The sequence below is a fragment of the Typopeltis vanoorti genome, chromosome 3 (genome assembly GCF_054136105.1).
Source record: "Typopeltis vanoorti isolate ZY-2024b chromosome 3, IOZ_Tvanoo_1.0, whole genome shotgun sequence".
NCBI lineage: Eukaryota > Metazoa > Arthropoda > Arachnida > Uropygi > Thelyphonidae > Typopeltis > Typopeltis vanoorti.
In genome coordinates, this window is record NC_143551.1 from 119,644,280 (window position 1) to 119,671,756 (window position 27,477).

At 37.8% G+C, this 27,477-nt stretch overlaps 1 protein-coding gene across 1 annotated transcript in view; it reads left to right on the forward strand.

The window, feature by feature from the left end:
- LOC150108517 (receptor-type tyrosine-protein phosphatase mu-like) overlaps window positions 1–27,477 on the forward strand; it is a 1,155,664-nt gene that overhangs the window by 540,067 nt on the left and 588,120 nt on the right. The window contains exon 21 of the mRNA XM_090415942.1: window positions 20,561–20,683. Within this exon, the coding sequence (XP_090272068.1) occupies window positions 20,561–20,683 (123 nt within the window). The remainder of the gene's footprint in view (window positions 1–20,560; window positions 20,684–27,477) is intronic.

Here is a 27,477-nt window from a genome sequence, read left to right on the forward strand (position 1 = left end):
AAAAAAAAACTTCTGCAGAGAACCATCATTTAGAAAGCAGAAATCAGGTCAGTTATGTTGATAACATTTTCGGCACATTTTGCCGGGCTTTAAAGAGCAACTAGAAGAATTTACAAACCACTTAAACAGAATTTTTTGAACAACATCATTCCATCAGTTTCATGTTAGGATTAGCAAATAATGATGACATGTCCCTCTCATATTTAGATTCCATCCTAGAAGTTTCTGAACAGAAACTTTCATATGGTATCCTGCTTTTCAATGTCTCCACCTCTTCACTTTAGTTGTTGCTTAGATTTATGGTAAAACAAGATGAATGTATTATGTCTGTTTGCATCCTCATTTGGTTTGTCTTTATTTTTTTTACCAGAGATGAAAACTAAAATTAGTTGGTGAGAGGAACTTGTCGTTTCTGTTGGATGACTAACTCACCTTCAGTTGAAACAATAAGTGTTCTTTGCATCATTGTTGGGATTACAGCTATTTTTCAATCAGTGGGTATCATCATTCTTTTGGCTATACTACAGAGGCATTCCGCATTACATCATGATATGTTGTATTTTGTGTGTGTGTGCATGCATCACAGGTGAAATTGAAAATTAGAGCAAAGAATGAAAGTCACTGAAATGTATTTATGTATGAAAAAAATGCAAGCTGTAAGTGACTGAATGATATGTTGTAACCGTACAATGGTGATCTGCACACTGTAACACAGTGGGCAAATTTGTGTGTATCAGAGTTATGAGTTTTCTTTGAACTATTAACTATTTCCTGTACAAATCAGTAAGTGCACTTTCTTTGGTTGGAAACACCAAGTTAGAATTCACACAAGTGTGAACACACACTCTTCACTCCACTCATTCACTCACAGATGTCAGGCACTTTATTATGTCTTTTCTGAAGTAAAAGTTAGTAGTCAGTCTCTTACAGAAGTCACGGGGGGGGGGTGAGTTTCCAAGAAACTTGGAAAAGTTTCTTGGAAACTTGGATGGGGCAGTTTCAATGAAGCAGAGGGTTACAAATGGGGTCCCACAGGGCTCAGTACTGGGACCTATATTGTTTAACCTTTATATCAATGACATTGTCAGTGGATTGCAAGGGGATATTCAGTTGTTTGCAGATGATGTGAAGCTGGGAAGGATTATTAGTAATAGTGCAGATGCGGAAGAACTGCAAGAGCATTTGAATAAGCTAGAATAGATGGGCAAATGAATGGGGTGTTGGTTTAAGGCAGCAAAATATAAGGTCTTGAGGTTTGGGAAACATTGACTCTATGGGAGGAGTTATACTGGAGGAAGTAGGGGAGACAAGAGATCTGGGGTTGATGATTGATAGAAACCAGAAATTTAGGGGACATATTGCAAAGGTAGTGAAGGTAACACAGAGGATTGCTGCAATAATGGGAAAGACGCTGACTTGCAGAGATAAAACGGTTATCATTCCGTTGTATAAGACCCTGATCAGACCACACTTGGACTATTGTTCTCAGATTTGGTTCCCAGGATTTGAAGGGGATAAATTAACTGTTGAAAGGGTACAAAGGCTGATAACAAAGATGGTTTCAGGACTGTACAATGATAGTTATGAGGATCGGCTGAGGGAATGTGGACTGCAGAGTTTGGTGGATAGAAGAGGTGATATGATTGAGACTTTTAAATTGTTGAGAAGTGGTTACAGGGTTGATGCTGGGAAGTTCTTTTGCTTGGTTGAACAGCGGGAAGGAGTGATGACAAGAGGCCATCCCTGGAAGTTACGACAGGAAACTGTGAGCAAGAGGGTGAGGAGTGGTTTCTTTGCATGGAGGGTGGTTGAACCATGGAATGCATTGCCTGATGGAGTGGTGAGAGTGAGAACGGTCAATGAGTTTAAGGAGTAGTATGATAGACTGCTTGTTTCTTTGGGTCGACCTCCCCTCAATCAGTCTTGATAGACTTTGTGTTTCTTAGGAAGCACCTCCCATGATGAGTCTTTTGACTCCATGTAGGCCTGAATAATAATAATAATAATAATATGCTGTTTCAATTTCTTTCCGAAGGGCCACCAGTGTAGCTGGTTTTCTGCAATACACTACATCCTTCAGAGTCCCCCATAAGTAGAAGTCCAAGGGTGTTAAATCAGGAGAACGTGGAGTAAACTCAACTGCACCTCTTCGTCCTATCCATTGTCCCTGCAAACTCTCATTGCGATAAGCTGTCATGTCTTGGTGGTAGTGTGGTGGTATGCCATCTTATTGGAAGAGAAATTGATCATTCCCATAAAGTGCATGAATGGCAGGTAAAATGGATGTGCGTAGCATGTCTAGGTACACTTGACCAGTAACAGTACCTTCAAAGAAGAAAGGTCCTATTAAACCCCTAGAAGACAATCCACACCAGAATTGAGCCCTGGTAAATTGACTGCCTTGTCCACATGAATGCCTGGAATTTTTTGAACCCAATAAACACAATTATGCTGATTCACTGTTCCATTAAGCTTAAATTGTGCTTCATCTGACCAAACTATCTTCTTCACAAACTCCTCATCCACCATGTGTTGAAACCACTCAGAATACTTCATTCTTCAATCAGGATCGTCTTCATTCATTGCATGTAATAATCTTGGGATGTAAACTTTCCATTTAGCTGCTTTAAGAATGTGCCGTATGCTTGCACTGCTAACTCCTGTCTCGCGTGCACATTGTGTGGTAGACTTCTGTGGCAAGCTGTAAACTGTTTCAACACCATAGCCGAGGAAGCAGTACTTGTTGTTGTGCAAGTCCTCCTGGATCTTAACTTGTGCACATCACACACGATACCATGGGTCTCAAACTTATCACGAATATGTGCAATTGTCAGGCATGTTGGAGGTTGTGTTGCAAACTCATGCCTCCATTGTCGTTGAACTCCAACAACATTCTCAAATTGGAGATACCACTTTAAAATGGTTTTGCATTCCTTGAATGACCATCATGCCTCAGCCATTTTGTTTGACTGTCCTACTGGTCACGTGTTGATTCTAGTATTCATTTGAGTAACAACATCTTTTGAGAGAACATCATACTACACATTGCTACCGTAATTCGATCCAACTTTGAAAAAAGTTCATAGATGACATCTGTTTAAGTGTATATACATTTTTTTGATGGACTTTCCAGATTTAGCCTTGGGTAGTTTAGCAGATGGAGATGGTTTGTCTGATGGTTATTATTGTTTATGTGAATGGCAATTGAAAGCAGAATGTGTGGAGAGAGAAATAGAACTGCCTGAGAAAGGAGATGGAAGTAATGAAGATGGAGATGAGAAGGATAGAATGAGGATCTTGGAAAGATAGAGAGGTTAGCTAGTGTGAAAGGAACAAGAGTAGGTGTAAGCGTAGGTGAAAGAGAACAGCCAAAGAGAGAGAAAGAGAGGGGGGGGGGAGAATGGAAAGCAACAGTGAAAGAAAGGAAATTGCAGAAAGACAAGAAAGGATAGAGGGGGTGACAGAGAGAAGGGGGAAGAAGGGTGAGAAAGAAAGTGGAAATAGAGAGATTGGAAGCCGTAAGAGTCAGGGAGAGAAGGATGAATGAATCTATTTTCGTGTGTCATGTATGGATTTGGGGTGTACAGAGTAGAGTGCAAGAGCAATGCTTACCTGGTGGAATGATAAGAGTGTGGCAATGGCAGTGAAGAGAGGAGAAAGTGTGGAGGAAATGATAGTAGTGGTTGGGACGAATGACCTGAGAGGTAGCATGAATTGTGCAGCATGAGTGTAAATGATAATGCGGAATGGAGGAGTAGAGCAGTGATGATAAATGAAATGATGGTGAGAATGTGCAGGAAAAGGGGTGCTTGAATATGTGGATCCATGAAGTACATTTGAGGATAGAAGGGAGCTGTATGCAAAAAAATGGATTACATTTGAATGCATAAGGTCACAGGTATTTTAAAGACTGTTGTTTTCTGGGAAAGCGAGTGTGTCTGAACAGGGAAAAACTAAAATTTTACAGGTGGAATGTTTCAGGAGAATAGTTTGTGAGAATGTTTGTGAGAATAGTAGCTTGAGAAATGGAAGGGGGGTTACACTATATTACAGAGTCATATGGAGTGTGAGGGGAATAATAATAATGGTAATTCACTGGTTTTTTGTGGATCTGAAGTGTAGAAAGAGCCGCTGTCATTTCCCCAAAAAAATGGCCTCCCACAGAGAAGTGTGTTATCACCATTACTTTTCAACATCCATGTCAATGATCTCCCCATCTTTTTGGGAACTAGAAATTTTATCTATGCTGATGACCTTGCCATAGCCACTCAATCAAATAATTTCAAGTCCATTGAAACTACTCTGACATTCCTTAAATAGTCTAACCACATATTATAGCAATAATCAATCTAAACCAAACCCTTGAAAACCCAGATTGGCTTTTTCCATCTTAACAATAAGGAAGCCAACAAGAACATTCCAGGAATACAGAACATTCCTGGAACCCAGTCTACCTTGGGTTCCAGTGACTCTAGATTGCACTCTTTCATATAAACACACATAGAAAAAATAAGAGCAAAAGTTAATGCAAGAAACAATATACTAAGAAAGCTTCCTTCCTCCAAATGGGATGCAGACACTATCACACCGAGATCTTCAGCCTTGGCCCTTTGCTATTCATCTGCGGAATATGCCTGCCCCGTAGGAGCCAGATCTTACCATGCTGAAAAACTTCACCCATCATTGAATGAAAGCTGCCACTTAATTACAGGATACCTGAAACCAACAACATTAAGAGACCTGTATACTTTGGCTAGTATTGCACCCCCTTCAATTTGAAGAATCTGCATTCCCAGCTGACAAAAGAAGCAGACAAATGAATGATGAGTGCCACCTGCTATTTGGCCAGACTACAGTGCCCCAAAGACTAAGATCCCAACATAGCTTTCTAGCAACCATTGAACCACCTAAAGGCCTTCCAGAGACAAGAATTCAGCAATGATTTGCACTATACCCTGAGAGTAACACTGGTATTCAAACAGCCAAACATCTTCCATGTGGTGCCCACTTGGACTGGAATACTTAGAAAAGCCTTAACAGACTACGAACAATAGGATGCTGCAAACAAAACCTCATCAAATGGGACTACCTCACTGGACCAGATAATTGTGAGTGTCGGGCAACCCAGTCCATGGAGCACCTCCTTTCTTGCCTCCTCTTTCAATCACCTTGCACAGAAGAGGACCTTATATCATACACAGAAAGAGCAGTTGACTGCACAAGATACTCGGGGGGGACATCTGATCACATTTATTTATATAACTTATATATAGTTTCTTTCTCCTTCATATTTTACCTGTTATTCCCTGTATAATTTACTATTAAATTTAAGCTGTTCTTATTTGTAATGTATCCTAATTTGTTGTAAATAATGTTGTACCACTTACTTACTACTATACAACTTGTGTTTGGATACAGAATAAATATTGCTTAATGAGTGTACTGTGCTGGAAAAAGGGACCATGACTGGTGAATGATATTGCAAGGAATTTCTTCATCGAATGTCATCTTCGATTGTTCCATGGTGCTGTAGGTGAGGAATTCATTTTAATGGATTGAAATGAATTCTTCATCCCCCCCCACAAGTCATTCTATAATATCTTTATTCTGTAAAGAGATGCAGAAGGGAGAATATTGACAATAGACTGGAAATACTGTGGATCTGTAATAAGATTTATAAATATTTTTGCTCATCCAATGGAACAGTTAGATGAAAATTCTTCCAGGAATTGCAGCCATGTTTATATGATACCAACTATATTGTAGCAGCTGGAGACTGGAATTGTACAGAAAATTCCACATTAGAGAAAATAGCACACCCCAGGAGTGGAAAAGTGCAATATGCATAGTTAAAAACATGTCTTGACAATGCTCACTAGTAACCATTTGGAGGATTTGAAATCATAATCAAGGTATTGGTACCTGTCTTGATCAAATTTACATTTCTTCTTCCCTTATAAATAGGATAATTCAGATAAAACATCTTGACATCAACATATCAATTCTACTTAAATTCCAATGCAAAGAACAAGTAGAGATCAGTTCTGGACCATGGAGATTTCCACCAAATTTTCTATTGATCTTTTCAACAAAATTCACAAAAACCCAAAGATTTCTGGGAATGATGCAGAGGACACTGACTTGTAGAAGTAGGGAGATTCTTGTTCCATTGTATAAGGCTTTGATTAGGCCACACATGGACTACTGTGCCCAGATTTGGTCACCTGGTTTTCAAAATGATGAAGAGATGTTGGAAAGGGCCCAGAGGTGACTGACTAAGGTAATTTCTGACCTCTGGAATGTCGAATATAAGGAAAGATTAAGAAGTTGCAATTTACAGAGTCTAGTGGATAGGAGGAAGAGGGGACGATATGATAGAGACCTTCAAGTTAGAGAAGTTGTTATAGGATCAATGTTGGAGAGGTTCTACAGAAAACAGTTGAAGATCAGGAAAGAACCAGAGGTCATCCCTGGAAACTGTATAAAGAGGGTGTGAGCAGGGGAGTGAGAAGCAGTTTTTTGCATGCAGGTTGGGAATGATTGGAATGCCTTGCCTGAGAGTGTGATGTCTGCAGAGAATTTGAGTGTTTAAGGCGTGGTATGATGAGCTGTGTGTATGACACAGCTCATCTCTGACAAAGATGAGTCTTTGACTCCATGGGGTCTTAGGGTAATAATAATAATAAATGCCTATATAAACATTCCTCTTGTCATGACAAAAATCGAACTCAGGTATTTTAAGTGAAGGGCATAATCTCCTTTTGTTCTTCCAATTGTGCTATGGAGGCACTTAATAATATTAATAACTGGATGCATATTTTGAATATTAATAACTTGATGTTATTAATATTCAATCACAATCATCCCGCCATGGGCATGAATGTTTGTGATTGTCCTACAAACTTTGTGTCGAAAGGGAATCTACGATCCTACCACTTATTCTAGCAGAAGACATCATTGCCAAAATCATGTGAGGTACGGTAGTGACCATACCATACACCGTCTACAGACGTCAAACGTAAAAATTTTTTTTGATGTTATTAATATTCAAAATGTGCAAATTTAGCAAAGCTAGATTAGCATTAGCATCTTCACAAGCACTTGAAGTAAAAATAACAAGAAAAATGTGCTTCTCTCTTACATTCTTCATATGACAAAAAGGTCCAGTCCTTAATATTTTCCATGCAATCTATTCCTTTTCTTCCCCTTCTTCTTTTTCTTTGTATCATTCCTTCTAAAAGTGTTTTTTGTAAGGATTCATGCCTTAGTATGTGTCCAAGGTTGGTGGTTTTCCTTTTCTTAATGTTTTTCAACAGAGTCCTATCTTCTCCACTCGTCTCTAATATCTCTAAATTAGTTTTTTTGGCAATCCATGGAACTCGAGAGAGAGAGAGATTCTGGTATTGAAACAATATGCTTATTAAATATGAACAGGATATGTACAAACAGGATACACGAAAACCCAACAAGTTTCATAAGTTGTATGACTTATATCATCAGGGCATTGGTGTATAAAAAAAGGTTCAACACAACTAACAGATTAAATTCATAGTCCATTAGATGTTTCTAACTGTAACATTGAAAAAAATGTAAACATTCGTTACTGAATGTTGGAAAATTGTTATTTGTTGTCACGTTCTGTGCTTCACGTGTGTTATGTCCGAGATCTGAGGAAGTTAGATTTTTTATGAATGTCGACCACACTTAGTGTAATATCAAACCTTGGTTTTTGTTGCACTGTGTAAGAATTCTAAGCATTTTTGCCACTTCCTTGAACTTCCTTGTGAAACAGTTTTTCTCAATATATGACATGATTGTTTTTTCCCAAAGTACTTTATGGCCAGTGGAAGTTGTGTGGAAAGCTAGGCCTGATTTGTGTTCTCTTCTTTTTTCTACGTCTTTTTTATGTTCTGCCATACGGATTTCTCCTGAACTTCCTGTCTGGCTTACGTAACAAATGCCACAGAAACAATAGATTTGATAGACCCCTGGTTTTTTTATTGGATGGTGAAAACCACATTTCAAGGCTTTCAGTTTATATTTACAATATTTTGATATTGTAAATTGTGTGAATTTCCCTTGAGGTCAGAATGTTTTTCATGCTAACGAAGGTTGATCTCGCAATTTCTGTCCTTCTTAATATTTACTTATCACACTTTCCATTCTCTGTAATTAGTTGACCCAATATATATAACTCTCTACTTTATCTAACGTATTTCCTCTGATCTTAATATTAATATCAGGTATTTTCCTTTTAACTCTTGTTACCATCAAGGTTTTGGTTTTTTGAAGTTGAAATTAAGTCCAAATTTTTCACTTATTTTCAGGGTCTGTTCTAGTAGTTTTTGAAGATCTTTTTTATTTTCATCCAGCAGTACTCAAGGGCTCACTTTAGTGAGTACGGGCATGGCAAACCCGAGGTACCTGATGCTGGACCATGCCTTACTTCATGTAATATATATCTGTTATATTATTCTGTAGACTGGTCCCTCCTCTTCTTTCTTTGCTTCTTTCTCCTCTCCTTGCTCCTTCCCCCTGATGCTATTAGAGTATTCGAGGGCTAGGGGTGAGTCTTTCCTATCTTGCTAAGTCATTTCGTCTTATGCAGCCACCGAAGGAGGCAAGCTAGCCTCAATAGGTGCCGGTCCCAAGCCCGGATAAATGCGAGGGTTGATGTCAGGAAGGGCATCCGGTCGTAAAACTTCAGTGCCAACTCAAACTATGATTATGAGTCGAAGAGAAAATGATATAAGGGCTAGGGCATACCCCTTAAGCGACGCGCAGCCACATCGCCCTACAGCTGTGAGAAGTGGACGAGGGCTACCGCATCAAGGGCGGGTGCGGTTAAAGAAGCGAGCCCAGCAGGTGGAGAGGATGTTGCGAGTGGGAACACTGAATGTTGGAAGCATGACTGGAAGGGGAAGAGAGGTGGCAAACATGATGAGGAAGAGGAAGTTGGACATTTTATGTGTGCAGGAGACAAGGTGGAAAGGGGGAAAGGCAAAGGAACTGGGAGATGGATATAAATTGTTCTACTCTGGAGCGAATAACGAGGGAAGAAATGGTGTAGGAATTGTGGTGTGTGGCAGAATGAAGGGTGAAGTACTGGACGTGGGTAGAAGGAACGACAGGATCATGCGAATGAAATTGGGTCTTGGAGAAGAGCGGGTGGTCGTATTATGTGTATATGCCCCGCAAGTTGGTTGTACAGCAGAGGAAAAAGATGAGTTCTGGAACGTGTTAGATGAAGAAATGAGGGAATTGGAAGAAAATGAGATGTCGGAGGAGACTTGAACGGGCACATAGGAAGACAGAATAGAGACTGTGAAAGGGTGCATGGTGGCCACGGAGTGGGAATGATGAACCAGGAAGGAGAGAGGGTTGTGGACTTTGCAGTAGCGTTTGATCTGGCAATTGTGAACTCGTTTTTCTTCAAGAGGGAAGAACATTTGATAACATTTAGAAGTGGTAACAACAGCTCACAAATTGACTACATTTTGACTAGAAGAAAACATCTTAAGGTTGTGACAAATTGTAAGGTAATTCCAACAGATCAAGTAGCACAACAACACCGACTGCTGTGCGCAGACTTTAAATTAAGATCGAAGATAAGAACTTCTGGTTGCCATGGGATGAAGACAATTAAGTGGTTTCACTTAAAAGAAGAGAATGTGAGGAATCATTTTAGGGAGAGAGTGTTAGAGAGGATTTCGGATGGACTGGAAAGTGTACAAGATTGGTGGAAACATAATTCAAAAGTAATCCTGAGCTGTGCAATCGAGGTGCTGGGTGAGACATCTGGAAAGATTAGAGAGCAGAAGGAGGGTTGGTGGTGGAATAATGATGTACAAGTGGCAGTGACAGCTAAGAGGAAGGCAAAGCAGAAGTGGGATGAATCAAGAGTGGAAGAGGACAGAGAGGTGTACAAAGAGAGAAAGCAAGAAGCCAAGAGAGTTGTGGCACAGGCGAAGGCCATGGCATATCAAGATCTGTATGATCAATTAGAAACAAAGGAAGGACAGAGAAAAATTTACCAACTAGCGAAATGTAGAAATAAAGCAGCTAAGGACATCTTACATGTGAGGCAGATCAAAGATGCTGAAGGAAGAGTATTATGGAGGGATGTGGACATAAGAAACAGATGGAAAATATACTTTGAGGGACTTCTGAATGAGGAAAATGCAAGGACTCTCAGAGGAGATGGGCAGCCTTTTGAGGGGATGGTGCAGAACATCAGTAGAATGGAAGTGTGGAAGTGACGGAGGCCATGAAGAGGATGAGGAATGGAAAAGCGGTGGGCCCCGACAGAATTCCAGTGGAGGCATGGAAGGCACTGGGGGAAGAGGGAATTGACCTGCTGTGGGACCTGTTCATGAAAGTTTGCCAACAGGAAAATATACCCGAGGAATGGAGGGAGAGTACTCTTGTTCCCATCTACAAGGGTAAAGGGGATGCACAAGACTGTAAAAATTACAGAGGAATAAAGTTGATGTCCCACACAATGAAGATCCTAGAAAGGGTTCTTGATGGTAGATTGAGGGAGGAGGTGGAGATTGCAAAGGAACAATTTGGCTTCATGCCTGGTAGATCAACAACAGATGCTATCTTTGGGTTACGACAGATGATGGAAAAATATCGAGAGAAACAAAGGGAGCTACATCTGGTATTTATTGATCTGGAGAAAGCATACGATAGAGTGCCAAGGCAAGAAGTCTGGAGGTGTCTGAGGGAGAAGAAGGTGCCGGAGAAATATGTCAGGTTGGTGCAGGAAATGTACAGAAATGTGAAGACAAGTGTTCGGACCTGTTTGGGACAGACAGAAAGTTTTCAAGTAACAGTTGGCTTGCATCAAGGGTCAGCATTAAGTCCGTTTCTGTTTAATATTGTGATGGAGGTGGTAACAGAGGAGGTGAGAGAAGATGCACCTTGGACAATGCTGTATGCAGATGACATCTTGCTGTGTGTAGATTCAAGAGAAGAAGCGGAAACTAAACTGGAAAGATGGAGAAAAGTTCTGGAAGAGAGAGGTATGAGACTGAGCAGAAGTAAGACAGAGTATATGTGTTGCGCAGTGGGCGGTGGCCAGGAGACAGACCTGGAGCTGGAAGGAAATGTCATCAGGAAGGTGAGAGACTTTAGATACTTAGGTTCGACAGTGGAAGAAGATGGAGGAGGTGAGAAGGAAGTGGGATGCAGGATACAAGCAGGTTGGAGGAACTGGAGGGAGATGGCTGGAGTGTTATGTGATAAGAGGGTGCCGATCAATCTGAAAGGCAAAATTTATAGGACAGTAGTGAGGCCAGCTATGACATATGCTATAGAAACTGTGGCCCTGAGGAAAAATAACATTAGCAGGATGGAAGTAGCAGAGATGAGAATGCTTAGGTGGATGTGCGGTGTGATCAGAAAGGAGCATCTGAGAAATGACTATGTCAGGGGAACAGTGAAAGTTACGAACTTAGGAGCGAAAATACAGGAGGCAAGGTTGAGATGGTTTGGTCATGTGATGAGGAGGGAGGACGAATATGTGGGAAGAAGGGTCATGCAGATGGATGTGCAAGGAAGGCGGAAACGTGGGCGGCCAAAGAAGAGATGGAGGGAGCTGGTAGAAGAGGACTTGACGATGAAGAACTTGGATGTGGTGACAGCCCAAGACAGGAAGGTGTGGAGGAGACTCATAATAAACAGTGACCCCACTTAAGTGGGAGAAGCTGCAGAAGAAGAAGAAGAAGAAGTACTGTATCGTCTGCATATCTCAAGTTGTTTATATTTCTGCCTCCTATGTTGATTCCTTTAAATTCTGCTAATTGCTGGAAGATATTTTCAGTATAGAGGTTAAACAATATAAGAGAAAGAACATAGCTTTGTCTGACACCCTTCTTTATTGGCATTTCCTCCAAAGTTTTCTCCTGATATTTTTATTGAGGCAGTTTGCTCCCAAACTAGATTTATCGATAATCTGGTATCTTTACTATTTACTCCTAATTTTTTGATGCCTTCTATTAGTTGTTCATCTTCAATATTCTCAAAGGTCTTTGTCAGTCAATAAAACATAAGTAGACTTCTCTCTGCTTCTCCAGATCTCTTTCTATAATAGTTCTATCATTGAAGAGTCCTTCTCTGGTACCTTTATTTTCCTGAAAACCAGAGTGTGTTTCATCAATTTCCAGTTTTATTTTATGTTTATTTCTTTCTAGGATGATATATAACATAACTTTTACTATCTGACTATTCATAGCTAATCATAACTAATTGATTGATTGTTCAGTACTTTTCACATTTGATTGTCTTAGATTTTTTAGGTATTGGTAGGAATGCTGAGTGCTTAAAATCTTTTGGCAGGTGTCAGTTTCATATATTTTGTTACATATGTCAGTCAGTGATCTTATAGGCATATCATTTAAAGCCTTTAGATATTCTGCCATAATTCCATCCATTCCTGGAGTTTTTACTGGTTTCAATTTCCCAATGGCATTTGCTAGGGAGATAGTAGGCCACTCCAAATTTTCTTGCAATGGCTTATCTATTCTATCATGTTGGAAGTTTATTTTTCACTTGTTAGACTATAATAAATTTAGTTTAATCCTTTATCCAAGTGTCAGCAAAAAAGTTTGCGTCTGAAAATATCTTCAGGACTGAGGTAAGTGCAACTCCTAGTGCAACTCCCAAGCAACAATGAGAGCTTGGTCCACCTTTGCTCAGAGTTGCCTGGGAGTTGCACTACCTTACCCCAGTCCTGAAGATATTTTCAGGAGCAAACTTTGTTTGCTTACACTTGGATAAAGGATTAAACTAAATTTATTATAGTCTAACCAAGTGAAAAATAAACTTTCAACATCTTTCTCTAACTCCAGATAATTTAGTAATGAGGTGGTACACCTGTTAGCAACTCCTATAGGTAAATATGACCTCCTCTATTGCTTCTGCCTTAGTATCTCCATGGTTGGATCTGCCTCCCACTGACGAGACCTCAATAAAGGTTGAAACTGGTCTGGATAGTGGCTCTTCCCTTAATGCATAGCAGTATACATGTCCACAAGGAGATGTGCTTTGCATTATGGGAGATACTGAGACAGGGAGTGATGAGAGCTCAGTTCACCTTTGCTCAGAGTAGTCTGGTGTTGCACTACCTTACCCCAGTCCTGAAGATATTTTCAGGTGCAAACTTTGTTTGCTTACACTTGGATAATGGATTATACTAAATTTACTATTCTATCATGATTGTAGAGTTTCTCTGATTACTCTACCCATCTATCCCTTATTTTGTCTTTCTCCATTAAGATGTTTCCGCTGGCATCTTCAATGCAATGAGAGCCTACCCTTTTCCAAGATTTGGTAGTTAGCTCCCTAACTTTTTCATGAAGTTCTCTAGTTTTGTGTTTTTTTGTCCAAGAGCTCAATTTCCTTGCATTTGTTTTGAGCTATAGTTATTTTGCAGTCCTACATTATTTTCTGATCTCCTTGATTGAGTTCTTGTATTCAGGATGATTTTTGTGTTTCTTTTTTTCCCCCAAAATTTTATTCTCATTATCTTGTCATTCATCCAGGGTTTACTCATCTTCTTGTCAAATTCGGGAATTGTTTGTTTTACTGCCTACTTTAAATTTCTGCCATCTATCTTCCCTTTCACCTTAAGGGTACTTGGTGAATCAGGAATGTTAACTAAAATCATTGGTTTGTGCCATTTCCTTTAAAAATTTATCTTGTATTTCTTGAATTTCAAGGCAACCAAGATCATGTTTTTCTACTTTTATAGGTTTTATTGTTTTCTTTAATTATATTGCTATTTTAATGACAACAGGTTGTGGTCTGATCCAATATCAGCCCATAGGTATATGTTTTTGCTTGTAAGATGTTATTCTGGAATCTTTTTATTATCATTATTATTATTCAGGCCTACATGGAGTCAAAAAACTCATTGTGGGAGGTCCTTCCTAGGAAACACAAAATCTATCATACCACTCCTTGAACTCATTGACCATTCCTGCTCTCACCACTCTCAGGCAGTGCATTCCATGGTTCAACCACCTTCCATGCAGAGAAACTACTCTCACCCTCTTGCTCACAGCTTCCTTTTGCAACTTCCAGGGATGCCCCCCCCTCTTGTCATTGCTCCTTCCTGCTTTTCCACCAAACGAAAGAACTTCCCAGTGTCAACCCTGTAACTACCTCTCAACAGTTTAAAAAGTCTCAATCATATCACCTCTCCTTCTATTTAAAAAACTCTGCAGTCCACATTCCCTCAGCTGATCCTCATAGCATTGTACAATCCTGAAACCATCTTTGTTATCTGCCTCTGTACCCTTTTTTTAATCATTATATAATTAATCTGGTTCCCATGGATGTCTCTCAGGCTTTTCCATGTGTAAAGTCTTCTAGGAGGTTGGCTAAAGGCTAAACAAAGTATTTGTTATTACCAGATCATTTTCTTCATCAGAACTATATTCATGTTTCTCCTCTTGGATTTCTATGACATAGGCCCATGCAGGAAGAGATCTTTTCTGAGCCTACTTTAGCGTTTAGATCTCTGATAAGAATAGTTATGTCATCTGATTTTGCATTGTTATCATACCACTAAGTGCCTTTTGTTTTCATAGAAGTGTTCGACATCTTCATCTGGGTAATCAGAAGTAGATGCATAGCCAGCCTGGCTAGCCGAGTGGTTAGCATGTCCGCTCTCCAGTCAGGAGGCTGCATTCTCGAATCCCGCCACGGGCATGGACGTTTGTGATTGTTTGTAGAAAAATAGTGGTGGCGGTTGGCAGTAGATGGCGTTAGTGTAGTTGCGGTCAATTGGTAGATTGTGAGTGGTGGAAGCAGAGTTGTAGAGTAGATGCCCTCTCTTGATGAGTCTTTGGATTCCCTGGAGGTGACAAATAATAATAAATAATATAATAATAATATATTTGGAGACTGTGTAGCTCAGTGGATGTGGCGTTTGCACACCACATCCCTTGGCCGCACGAAGGAAGACTTGGTTTCGAGTCTAGTCGGCGACTAGAGGAAATTTTTCTAAGCCTTTTTTTCAACCGGTTCCCGAGTTAGTTGATCTCTGGCACGGGCAAGCAGGTTTTTCCTCCCGGAAACTCGGGTTTTTGTCCCGTAAACTCAAAAAAATCGACCGTGGAACCCACATTATTTCAGACATTAAATATATTGTGTTAGGGTTAGGGACTACGAGATGGTGGCATATTTGAGCCGTCTCTCTTCACTGTGTACTCTTCATTAGTGATAGCCTTGGGCCATCTATCTCTGATTGGGTACCAGTGGAGATTGAACTGCCCACTCAGTCTCCAAAGTTAGATAGGGCTAAATGGCCTCACCTACTCCCATATACGGGAATAAAAAGGCATTAGCTGATTTTTTTTTTTTTTTTTTTTATATTTGAACGATAAAAATATTAAAGGTTGTGCTTCAATTTTTAATGCAATTGCTCTCTCACTTATGGGCCAAAATCCAACTAAGGATTGGGCAATCTTATTTTTTAGTACAAATGCTACTCTATTCCTATGACTGTCTCCACATGAGTACATAAGTGAATGACTCTTTCTGTTTATTTTTCCACTATTAGTCCATTTGACTTCACTGATACTAGCAATGTCAAATTTCATTGCTTCGAGTTCTTGTATAAGGTTATCTAACTTCTCAGCTTCATATAAGGTGTTCTTACATTCAAAGTTGCAAGCCTTAAGAGAAAATTCTTGGTTTTCAGACATGAAGGAACAGGAGATACCCTCCCTGGAGGGTTTAAGGTATCTTCTTCATATGCTATTTTCATAGTACAGTAGATGCAGCTCATGGTGATCACGTTGGGACAGTCGCTTTTTGATAACAATAACCTGCTGATAACATTAACCAAAATGATATGAAAAATTGCATCGTTTCAATTTATTATTATGAACATTATCTAATTTAATTTATTGTTATAAACAGCTATTTAATAAGCACCAACATAAAATTTATTTTAAAAACTTATCTAGTGTTGTCTGTTGTGTCTTTGAATATAGTAGTTCATGAATAAATCGTTCATACTCATAATGCCTTTTGATTCCCGTGATGAAGTATTCATAGAGCTTCTTGCATCTGGGCATTGGTTGAGGGAACTTCTTGCATCTGGTCATTGGTTGAAGGCTCTCTTCCGATCCATGTTCTCATTAGTAAGAGCTAAAATTTCAATTTTGATCTGTTTTTACGATGTTACACAAGAGCGGCTGTGAAATTTTTAAATATACAACTGCACTGTGATGACTCATTTTTGGGCAACTTATCATAGCACTCAAAATTCTTTGCTTTTCTTGAAAAGATAAATCTTTACGTTTTTTACTTGCTTCTGCCATAATTCTAAGGGCTATTTTAATGAGTATACTTAAAGTCAAATTCACTTACTGAAAGAGAGCACGAAAATAAACTTGAAAAATCACATTTAGACTGTATTTATACCCCCCCCCCACTCTGTATTTGTCTGGAAGATTAAGATTAAAAAAAGATTAAGATTACCCATCTACTTTTGCCTGGAAGATATAAGATTTATGGAAGAATAAGATTAAAGAAGATTAACAAAAAATCAGATTTTGACAAATGTTCTTTGTCAAATTTTCTCCTGATTAGCCCTTAATTCTTAGAATTCTGAGATGCAAAAGGCTAAACATTCGAGGATTTTGATAACAATAACTGGAACTTAATTATAATAGGTAGATTATTTTTAATTCTTTTTAAATGGAACGTTTTGGGGCCGACTGATTTTGATAACAATAGCTGATTGATAATATTATCCATAATTTTTTAATGATACTTATGACATAATGATTAGAAATATATACACATTAGCACAAGAATAATGTTTAATTTGCCAAATATTTTGGTCTGAATATTACAGACCATCTTCAGTGGCTACATAGGAATAGTTTTAAAAAACAAAGTGCAATACGAACAATTGATTATTCATACATAGAAAGCGCTGCATGATGTCATATTGCTAAGTATTAGAAGAGTAAACATTAAAAAAAATAATAATAATAAAAATTTAAAAAAATAATTAAAGATATTAATTCAGAAATTCATATAATGATCTTAAATAATATTATACTGATAATAAAAAAAAAAAAAAAAAAAATTGAACATTTATTTAAAGAAAGTGTAGAGGCCTTACTTCAACGTCCTAACTTGAATCGTAATGACTGTATATCTATATCAAAAATTTGGGAAAGTTTAATCAGGATAACACATTAATTTTTTTTTTTTTAGTATCAGTATAATATTATTTAAGATCATTATATGAATTTCTGAATTAATATCTTTAACCCCTTAACGTACCAATTAAAAATCAGAAAGCGGTCGTTTTTCTGCCAATTTTTTGGGGCGAGGGTGATTTGCTGGATCAAATTCATCATTATTTGAAAAATAATGATGAATTTGTGCAAACACAAACGAAATAGCTGGTACACACCATTGGCAACTTTTCTTAGCTGAAAGGAAATAGGCACAAGATTGTCTAGCATCTATATTCGGTTGTATTTATATGTGAAACCAAAATTCAAAATCAATTTTGGTACAATAAACAAAAGATGTGTTACAGACGTCTTTGTATGTTAAGGGGTTAATTATGTTTTTTTTTTTTTTTTTTTACTCTTCTAATACTTAGTGATATGACATCACGCAACGCGTTCTATGTATGAATGATCAATTGTTCGTATTGCATTTTGTTTTTTTAAACTATTCCTATGTAGCCACTGAAGATGGTCTGCAATATTCAGACTGAAATATTTGGCAAATTAAACATTATTCTTGTGCTAACGTGTATATATTTCTAATATTATCCATGATCACAATAAGCGGAGTCTACTGGATCAATCTTACATTCCACTGTTTCTTTCTTTACTTCCCTGTAATGTTTCCAAGAGACAAAAGTTGCAGAGGGTTCAACCTTATCTCTATTGCTTAAATCCAACATGGTTCTCTGTTTTGTGGTTTACTATGGAAGGTTACATGGTGAGGTTCCTGTCTCTTCCACGGTGACTGGCCACATTTCTGTTTTGTCTCGGAGTGTGCCCGGACTATGTCACATAGTTTGCTGTCATGCGTCCGTTACCATTGTCAAATTAAATTTTGGTTATCTGTTAACTCTGCCATTCTAGTCTTCTAGTGCAATAATGAGGAGACACACTCTCCTTCACTACAGCATAAAATGCTGATACCCTCACTTAGTTTTGCATGTCAGTCAAGGCACAGTTCCAGGGTGTGGCCTGGCTTCATGTTCTTCTATAAAGTTATCTAACTTCCCATCTTCATATAAAATCTTTACATTCCAGGCTGCAAGCCTTAAGAGGAGATTCTTGAGTACTTAAAGTACTTGGTTTTCAGGCATGAAGGATTAGGAGATACCCTCCCCAGAGGGTTTAAGGTATCTTCTTCATATGGTATTTTCATGGTATCTGTCTTACATTTCCCAGTTTTTTCTCTTCTTCCCTGTAATGTTTCAAAGAGACAAAAATTGCAGAGGGTCCAACCTTGTCTCTGTTGCTTAAATCCAACATGATTTCATGGTTTACTATGGAAGGTTACGTGGTGAGGTTCCTGTCTCTTCAATGATGACTGACTTTTATTATTAGTTTTGTTTTAATTGCCAAATTTCTGTGGAGTCAAAAGACTCATAGTAAGAAGTCTTGACTATCAACACAATAATCATTAAATTTATACTTGTGCCTTTTACTTGTTCACTGCTTGCATACATAGTGTTCCACTTACTCAGCATTTTCTAACCAAAAAAACCTGCTCCCTTCTCTCTGTACTACAAGAAATCTCTTCTACATTTACTTGACCATCACAAACCCTTCCACAAATTTCTATATCTCAATTGTATAATATCCCCCACCTCCCCTTCTCCACCAGAGCATGTAGATGGCATTCTTTCAAAATGCGTTCACATTGAAGATTACAGAGACCACATTCTACCTTACCTGTTATGACTAGTCTGAAGATATCATTCTCAACATTAATGTAATTGATAAGAATTCTCTTCTTTTATCTGTTCACACCAGTGTTATGCATATTTTTATTTTACAACATGGTTCTGCTGGTTCTGCTGATTTCCTTAAATTAAAAGAACTGTATTTTTTAATCTGTAAGGACAGGAAGTATTTTTTTTGTTTAATTCTGTAAAACTTATGCTAATTTTTATGCCAGTATGTTTTTATATGGCTTCTTCTTTTGATGAATGGTCTCTTTAATTTCTTCAGTTATTATTATTATTATTACATGACACCTAAAGGGTGTCCAAGGACCCATCGAGGAAGGGCATCTACAACTCTGTCTCCACTACACAATCCACCAACGACAACAAACCACAAGTACCACCAACCACCATCACTAGTATTTTCACAGACAATCACAAACATCCATGCCCATGGCAAGATTTGAACCCCCAGCATTTTGGCTGGAGAGCGGATTGCTAACCACTCGACCAACCAGACCAGCAGTTCATCCTGCATTTCAGATTTTATCCTTGCAGGTGACTTTACCACATGATTCTGTATCAAATAATCTTTTCTTCAGATTTTGCTCTCTGATCTTCAAAGAGAGATTTTCTTGTTCAGTGGTACTCCCTACAGTTCTTTATTGTGCAGAGACTTGTGTTATCAAGTATTTGAAGAAAATAAAAAAAAAGACATTGTGGACTGAATTAAAAACCGATCAGATTAGAGAAGAATTGCACTAACATATTTCAATAATAACAAGAATAAGAGAAAATAGTTGCAGTGGTATGGATATGTGTACAGAATACGTACTAAAAGTTTTCCTCAGATTCTTCAAAATGGAAAAGTAGAAAAAAATATATCACTGGTGGGGGGGGGGGGGAGATCTAAAAAAATGGATAGAAAACATCAAGAGTATAAGTGGTTTGAGCTGTTTGGAAATTTAAATAATTTGACTGCTAATAGATTGATTGGATTGGAAAGCTCTTGTTCATGGTAACCTCAACATACCTTAGGCATGTGAGGAAGATGATAATGATGTAATCTTGAACTTTTTTTTCTCTGTGATATTTGTATATTTGAGTCTGCAATTCATATCTTGAAACTGCAATTATCATATTGATTCATTAATTCTGTTGTGCTGAATACAAACTTTTGTTTGATACTCAATTTATCTCGCTCAAAACTAAATGATATTTCTTTTCTATTTCAAATCTGCTGTATATTTTTATATTCTAAAACTCTTAAGTAAAGTTTTTTATGATAAAATAAGATAATTTTCCATTACCATTATGTTATTCCTTTACTCCCATATTCTATGCTATGTCCCCAGACCTAATGATATATTGTGTGCGCGTGTGCATGTACTGTATTGCAGAAAACTTGGAGAATATTGATACCAAAAGTCCATATTGACTTTTGGTGTTTTGACCAAAAATGGTAATCTAATCCACATGTATATTTATCTGTTTAAATACTTTAATCAACAACTTATCACTTATAGTTACTAAAATAATAATTAAAACTAAATGATTTGTATATATTCTTAGTTCTTTATGGGCAACTCTTTTTTTTTTTTTCTTTTCCAGCTAGAAAGGCAGTTATTTCTGGGCTTCAGCCATATCAAGAATATGCTTTTTTTGTAAGAGCATGTACCAAAATTGGGACAGGACCATTTTCACATCCAGTTTTTCAAAGAACGCTTGAAGAAGGTATAGTTTTTTTTTTTTTTTTTTTTTTTTTTTCTGTTTAAAATGTAATGCTAAAAGAGTTTTCTGTCACCATTATTTTACTTTCATATCATTCTGGTCTATATTATGTCACCAGGCATATTTTATATTTATTTAAATATTGAAAACCATGACATTTTGTTGATGGAAGTTTTTTCACTTGGCTATGCTCCCAGTTATATATTTGGTTTAATCCTTTATCCAAGTGTAAGCAAACGAAGTTTGCAGCTGAAGTATTTTCAGGACTGGGGCAACTCGTGGTAAAGGTGGTATAAGTTCTGATCACTTGCTTTAGTATCCCATAATGCAAAGCTTAGGCGATGAGCTGATGAGACCTCAATAAAGGTCGAAACCAGTCTGGGTTGTGACTCCCTTCCCATAATGCATAGCATTATATACATGTCCACAATGAGATGCGCTTTGCATTATGAGATACTAAGGCAAGTGATCAAAATTTATACCACCTTCACCACGAGTTTCCCCAGTCCTGAAAATACTTCAGCTTCAAACTTCGTATGCTTACACTTAGATAAAGGATTAAAATAAATATATAATTCATGGCATTTTGCATGCTGTATTCATTAAGCCTGATCAAATTGAATGTATTTATATATTGTCTCATTGATTCTTTCAATGTTTCTACTTTTTTCATCTCTTCATGCATAGAAGGCAATGGGAAACCACTATGCTTCTACTTTTTCCCTAGTTTGGATGAGCAGTAAAGATCAAAATGACGAGCGATGCACAGCTCAGGATGGGTCCCCTGGGTCTGGAACTGCGCAATTGGCTACCAGGGAGGTCACTTGTTCCCGTATAGATATGGACCAGATTGCATGTCAGTCATATGAATCTTCTTTACTAAAGCCTGCGGGAGGTGGAGAAGTGGAAGATGGAAAGTATTCATGTGGAAAAGGGGCTAAAAGTAATTTTCGCATTGGATCTTGGAATGTGAATACCTCACATCAAACTGGAAGATTGGAGATTGTAAAGATGGAAATGCTGAGATTGAAAATAGATGTTCTGGGAATGGCTGAGGTGAGATGGAAAGGAAAAGGAGATTTTAGAACAGAGGGTGGAATAAGAATAATTTACTCAGGATGGGGGGGGAAGAGCAACATCAAACAGGTGTTGGAATAGTATTGAATAAACGAGTGGTAGGATGTGTGGAAGGCTACTGGCAAATCTCAGACAGAGTTTTACTGGTAAAGTTGAAAGCAAAACCAAGAAATATTCTACTTATTCAGATAAATTTACCTACTTGTGATTATGAGGATGAGAAGGTAGAGAGAGTTTATGGCGATATAGAACAGGGCTTGAAATGTAAAGAAACAAAAGATATAATTATAATACAAGGCGATATGAATGCAAAAATGGGAAGAGGAAGGGAGGAAGATATTGTTGGGTAATTTGGATTGGGAGTGAGAAATGAAAGAGGAGATATGTTGTTGGATTTCTGTAGAAAGCATGATTTAGCAATTATGAACACTTGGTTTAAGAAACATCCAAGAAGATTGCATATGGAAAGCCCCAGGGGAGGATATAAATAGTAGAAGAAATCAGATAGTTTATATTTTGATAAACAAAAGATATAGAAACATTATAAAAGATGTGACAACATATCCAGGATCAGACTGTGATACAGATCACATATTGTGGTCAACTAAGATAAGGATTAATCTAAAAAAGGTAACTACAGGGAAATGGAACAAATCATGGAACATGGAGCGGCTGAAGATAGCAAGTATGGTGAATGAGTTCTCAAAGAAAGTAGAGGAAGAAATGAACGAGAGAAATATACAAGAAAATGATGATGCAAGTGAAAAATGGAAGATTCTGAAGGAAGCATAATTACTGCTACAGAATTACATTTAGCTAAAAAAGAGGAGGAAAGAGAGAAAAGAAAGAAACCATGGATGACGGAAAATATTTTGAGGAAAATAACACAAAGAAGAGCTTTAGTTAATAGTAAAACAGAGGAGAAAAAAAAGCAGTATAAAGACTTGAGTAGGGAGATACAAAGAGAGATAAGAAGGAAAAAGGAAGAGTGGTTAGATGAAATAAGTAAAGCTACAATGGCAAAGGCAGAAAGAAAGGACATAAAAGGTGTTTATAAAAACATTAATATGATGACAGGAAGGAGAAAGATGCTAAGGACTGGAGCAATCAAGAATGAAAGAGGTGAAATTCTGATAGAAAAAGAGAAGATATTACAGAGATGGGAATAAGTAAACTTTACGAAGATGGGGAAAGAGGAGAAAATCAAAGGAAAGAACATAGTGGACAGAGATTGTGCATCATGAGGGAGGAATTGAATCTAGCAATTCAAAACATGAAAAAAGGAAAATCACCTGGAATAGATGGTATATAGATAGAACTTATAAGGAATATAGGGGAAAAAGGTATGGAAGTGTTATGGCAAATTATTAATGGAATTTATGAAGGACAAGAATTACCAGAGGAGTTTAGAAGATCAATTTTTATCCCCATTCCAAATAAGATGGGAGTTTTAGACTGTAAAAATTTTAGAACAATAAGGCTTATAACTCACACAGCAAAAATTCTGGTGCAAATAATTTTAGAGAGAATTAGGAATAAAATAGAAAAAGAAATGAATGAGGAACAGTTTGGATTCAGAACCAACAGAGGAACTAGAGAGGCTATAACTTGTCTAAGAATTATTGGGGAGAAAACACTAAACCATGGTGGAAAGTTGTTTTGGGGATTTCTAGATTTTGAAAAGGTTTGATACAGTGAAACATGAAAGGCTTTTTGACATTCTAGAAAATACTGATATCGACTCTTATGACTTGGAAACTTTAAATTGGTCACAAATAGCGTCAGTATGTGTAAATGGAGAGGAAACAGGAGAATTCCCGGTGGAGAGAGGAGTCAGTCAAGGATGCAAGTTATCACCATTATTGTTTAACTTTTATAGTGAACAAATGTTTAGAGAGGCACTTGAGTATAAGAATATAAGAATGATAGAAGAAGGAATAAAAATAAATGGAAGAATCATTAATAACTTAAGATATGCGGATGATGTAGTAGTGATGGCAGAAAGTGAAAATATGTTACAACAAATTATTCAAAGAATTGAAAACTCTTATAAAGAGTATGGACTGAGAATTAACACAAAAAAGACCAAGATAATGATAATGGGTAGAAAAATAGGAGATAATGTAAAAAATAAGATGTGGAGGAAAGATTTTAGAAGAAGTGGAAAGATTTCAATATTTAGGTAGCTGGATCTCAGAGAAAGGAACTTCAGAGTTGGACATTAGAAATAGAATAGGCAAAGCTAAATCGGCATTTATGGAAATGAAGAGAATTTTAATAAACAAGAACACTAAAATAGGCGTTAGAATTGGAATAGTTAAAGCAACAGTTTGGAGTATTGCAAGTTATGGAAGTGAGTCATGGACACTAAGAAAGAGAGATATGGAAAGAATTAATGCATTGGAAATGTGGTGTTATAGAAAGATGGAAAAGATTAGCTATACAGAAAGAATATCAAATCAAGAGGTTTTAAGACAAGTTGGGATGGAAAGAACACTGTTAAAGAATATTATGCAAAGAAAGACTAGATTTGCAGGACATCTTCTGAGAGGTTCTTCGGAACACCTGACAAGAACTATATTACAAGGGAAAGTTGAGGGGAAGAGAAGACGTGGAAGACCAACTAGAGAGCGGTTTAATGACATCGTGGAATAGACTGGTTTAAGAATGATGGAAGTGACAGACAGAGAGAAATGGAAGAGCTGCTCATCTGCTACAACCCTCTTGTTAGAGGATGCTACTGGACGACGACGACTCAACTGTGTGCTATTTACCTTTTTTCTTATTAAAAAATAGTTATGCCTTTAGTTTCTAATAAAGTAGGTGTGTGATATTCCACATGGTGTCCACACCCAGATGAACACTGCTAGTAGGTAGAGTTGCTTTGACTTGATCTATAACAATCAACAACTTATGTGCGTGATAAGTGTGATTCATTTTTAGCCATTGCCTAGAGTTGTTTTTAATAATTGTCATCATTATCATCAAGAAGTTTCTTCATTTTGCTGCTGGTGAAATTCCTCATCATGTTTCTTCCATTTGAAGTGATTGTAGGCATCTCTACCCCATAAGTGGAGTAGAGATGTCCACAATCACTGGTTACTGCATCATTCCATCTTACTGTCAGTGTATTTATTTGGTCTTTGCTCTCCACTTCTTGGTGCCATTTCATTGTTCTCTTTCTTGTCTGTTGATAGACATAAACATGTTGCATGTCCTGTCTAGTGCCATTTATTATTATTATTGCATTTTTTATGATGACTCCACACTTGAGAGGTCACTGGAGTTTTAATACTACAATGGCATGTGTGAGTAAGTGATTAAGGAGAAAGAAGAAGCATTTTGATATGTTTCTTAAAGAATTGGAGATTGTATTCAGTGGGAAAACAGTGTACAGGAGATTGTTTCAAAATATAGAGGTGGATTGAATGAAAGAAGATAATGAAATGTTTCTTCGATATCTTTGGAGTTGGACAGTGTATGGGTATTGGTTAGTGGCTGCTCTGTTCGTACATGGTTAGAAGAATGTGGAAAAACAATAGTAGCCAATTCAGAGGAGCAGTGCCAATGAAGGTATCTATAGAAAAGACACTGTGTAGAAACAGAGCACCTGTCAGAAAGAGGCTGAATTAATTCTTGTAGAGAAGAGTCACCTGTTAAGTGGATTTCCCTCTTCTGATTATCATCAAATATTTTTAGGGAGGTCTTGTGTGCACCCAAATGTGGAGGAAGGAAAGCAATGTTTTGAACAGAAGAGAACACCAAACATTTTAGAGGCTGAGGTGGCTATGTGTGTAATATGTTTGTAGAAGGATAAACTGGATAAACCCAAGAATATAAAGCTGATCTTGAAAGGAAATTGGAACATTATCAAAAGTAAGAGGGAGTGAGGTTTGTTTTTCTTTGTGGGTAATAAAGCAGCCTGAGTTTTTATTATTATTATCAAGGCCTCCATGGAGTCAAAAGACTTATCATGGGAAGTCATTCTTATGAAACACAAATGTTATCATACCACTCCTTGAAATCATTGACCATTCTGGCTCTAACTACTCTCTCTCATGCATTGCATTCCAAGGTTCAACGATCCTCCACGCAGAGAAACCACTCCTGACTCTCTTGCTCATAGCTTCCTTTCGTAACTTCCAGGGATGGCCCCCTTGTCATCGCTCCTTCCCACTGTTCCACAAAGTGAGAGAACTCCCCAGTATCAACCCTGTAACAGCTTCTCAACAGTTTAAAAGTCTCGATCAATTCTCCTTCTTCTATCCACCAAACTCTCAGTCCACATTCTCTCAGTCGATCCTCGTAACTGACATTGTACAGTCCTGAAACCATTTTGTTAACCACCTCTGTGCCCTTTCCACAGTTAATTTATCCCTTTCAAATCCTGGGGACCAAATTTGACAACAATGGTCTAAGCATGGTCTGATCAGGGTCTTATACAATGGAATGATAACTCTTTTATCTCTGCAATTCAGCGTCCTTCTCAGTATTGCAGCAATCATCTCGGTTACCTTAACCACCTTTGCAATATGCTCCCTGAATTTCAAGTTTTCTGTGAATCATCATCCCCAGATCTCTTGTCTCCCCTGCTTCCTCCAGTATAGCTCCTCCAATCGAACATGTATCCTCCCATCGATGGATCCCAAACTTAAAGACTTTACATTTTTCTGCATTAAACCAACATCCCCCATTCATTTTCCCATCTGTCTAGTTTATTTAAATCCTCTTGCATGGCTGCTACATCTGCACTATTACTAATAACCCTTCCCAGATTCACATCATCCGCAAAAAACTGAATATCCCCTTGCAATCCATTGACAGCGTCATTGACATAAAGGTTGAACAATACAGGTCCCAGTACTGAGCCCCGTGGAACCCCACTTGTAACCTTCTGCTTACTTGATATTGCCCCACAATATACAACTCTCTGATACCTATCAGACAGCCAATCCTGAATCCAGTTGATTAACCTAACATTTAAACCCATGTGCTGCAACTTAAATATCAGCTTATCATGTGGCACCTTGTCAAACGCCATTTGCAAAATCCAAAAAAAATGGCAGTATATGCCTTTCCCTCATCAACTGCTCTTGTCACTTTATTATAAAAGGCAATCATATTACTAAACCTGGAGCTCTCCTTAACAAATCCATGTTGATTCTCACAGATAACATTACCCTCATCTGCCCAATGCTGTATGTAGTCCCTCACTAATTTCTCCAAGACCTTAACAACTACTGATGACACTCAAACTGGCCTATAATTATACACTTCCAGTCTGATACCACCCTTGTGCAGCGGCACTATGTTACCATCCTTCCATTCTTTGGGTATATACCTTTTCCACAACCAGTTGTTGGAACAACCAGTTGATGGAACCAGTTGTTGTAAAGAACTGACAGCAACCAGCTGTCAGTTCTTTAGTACATTCTCTCAAAACCCGTGGTGAAATACCATCCAGTCTCACAGCTTTACTGGTATCCAGAGTACTCAGTATTTGGAACACACTCTCCTCTTTTACCTCTAAACCCTGAACCTGCCTTTTCCCTATAGTATTAAAACCTTCTCCAGGATGAAATAAAGTGCTCATTGAACAACTCCACTATTTCCTCTGCATCAATCACTCTATTCTTATTTTTATCCTGCTATGTCATTCTTCTGCAATCATTTCTCCTCCTACTGGCCAAATAGCTAAAATATTCCCTAGGATTTTCTTT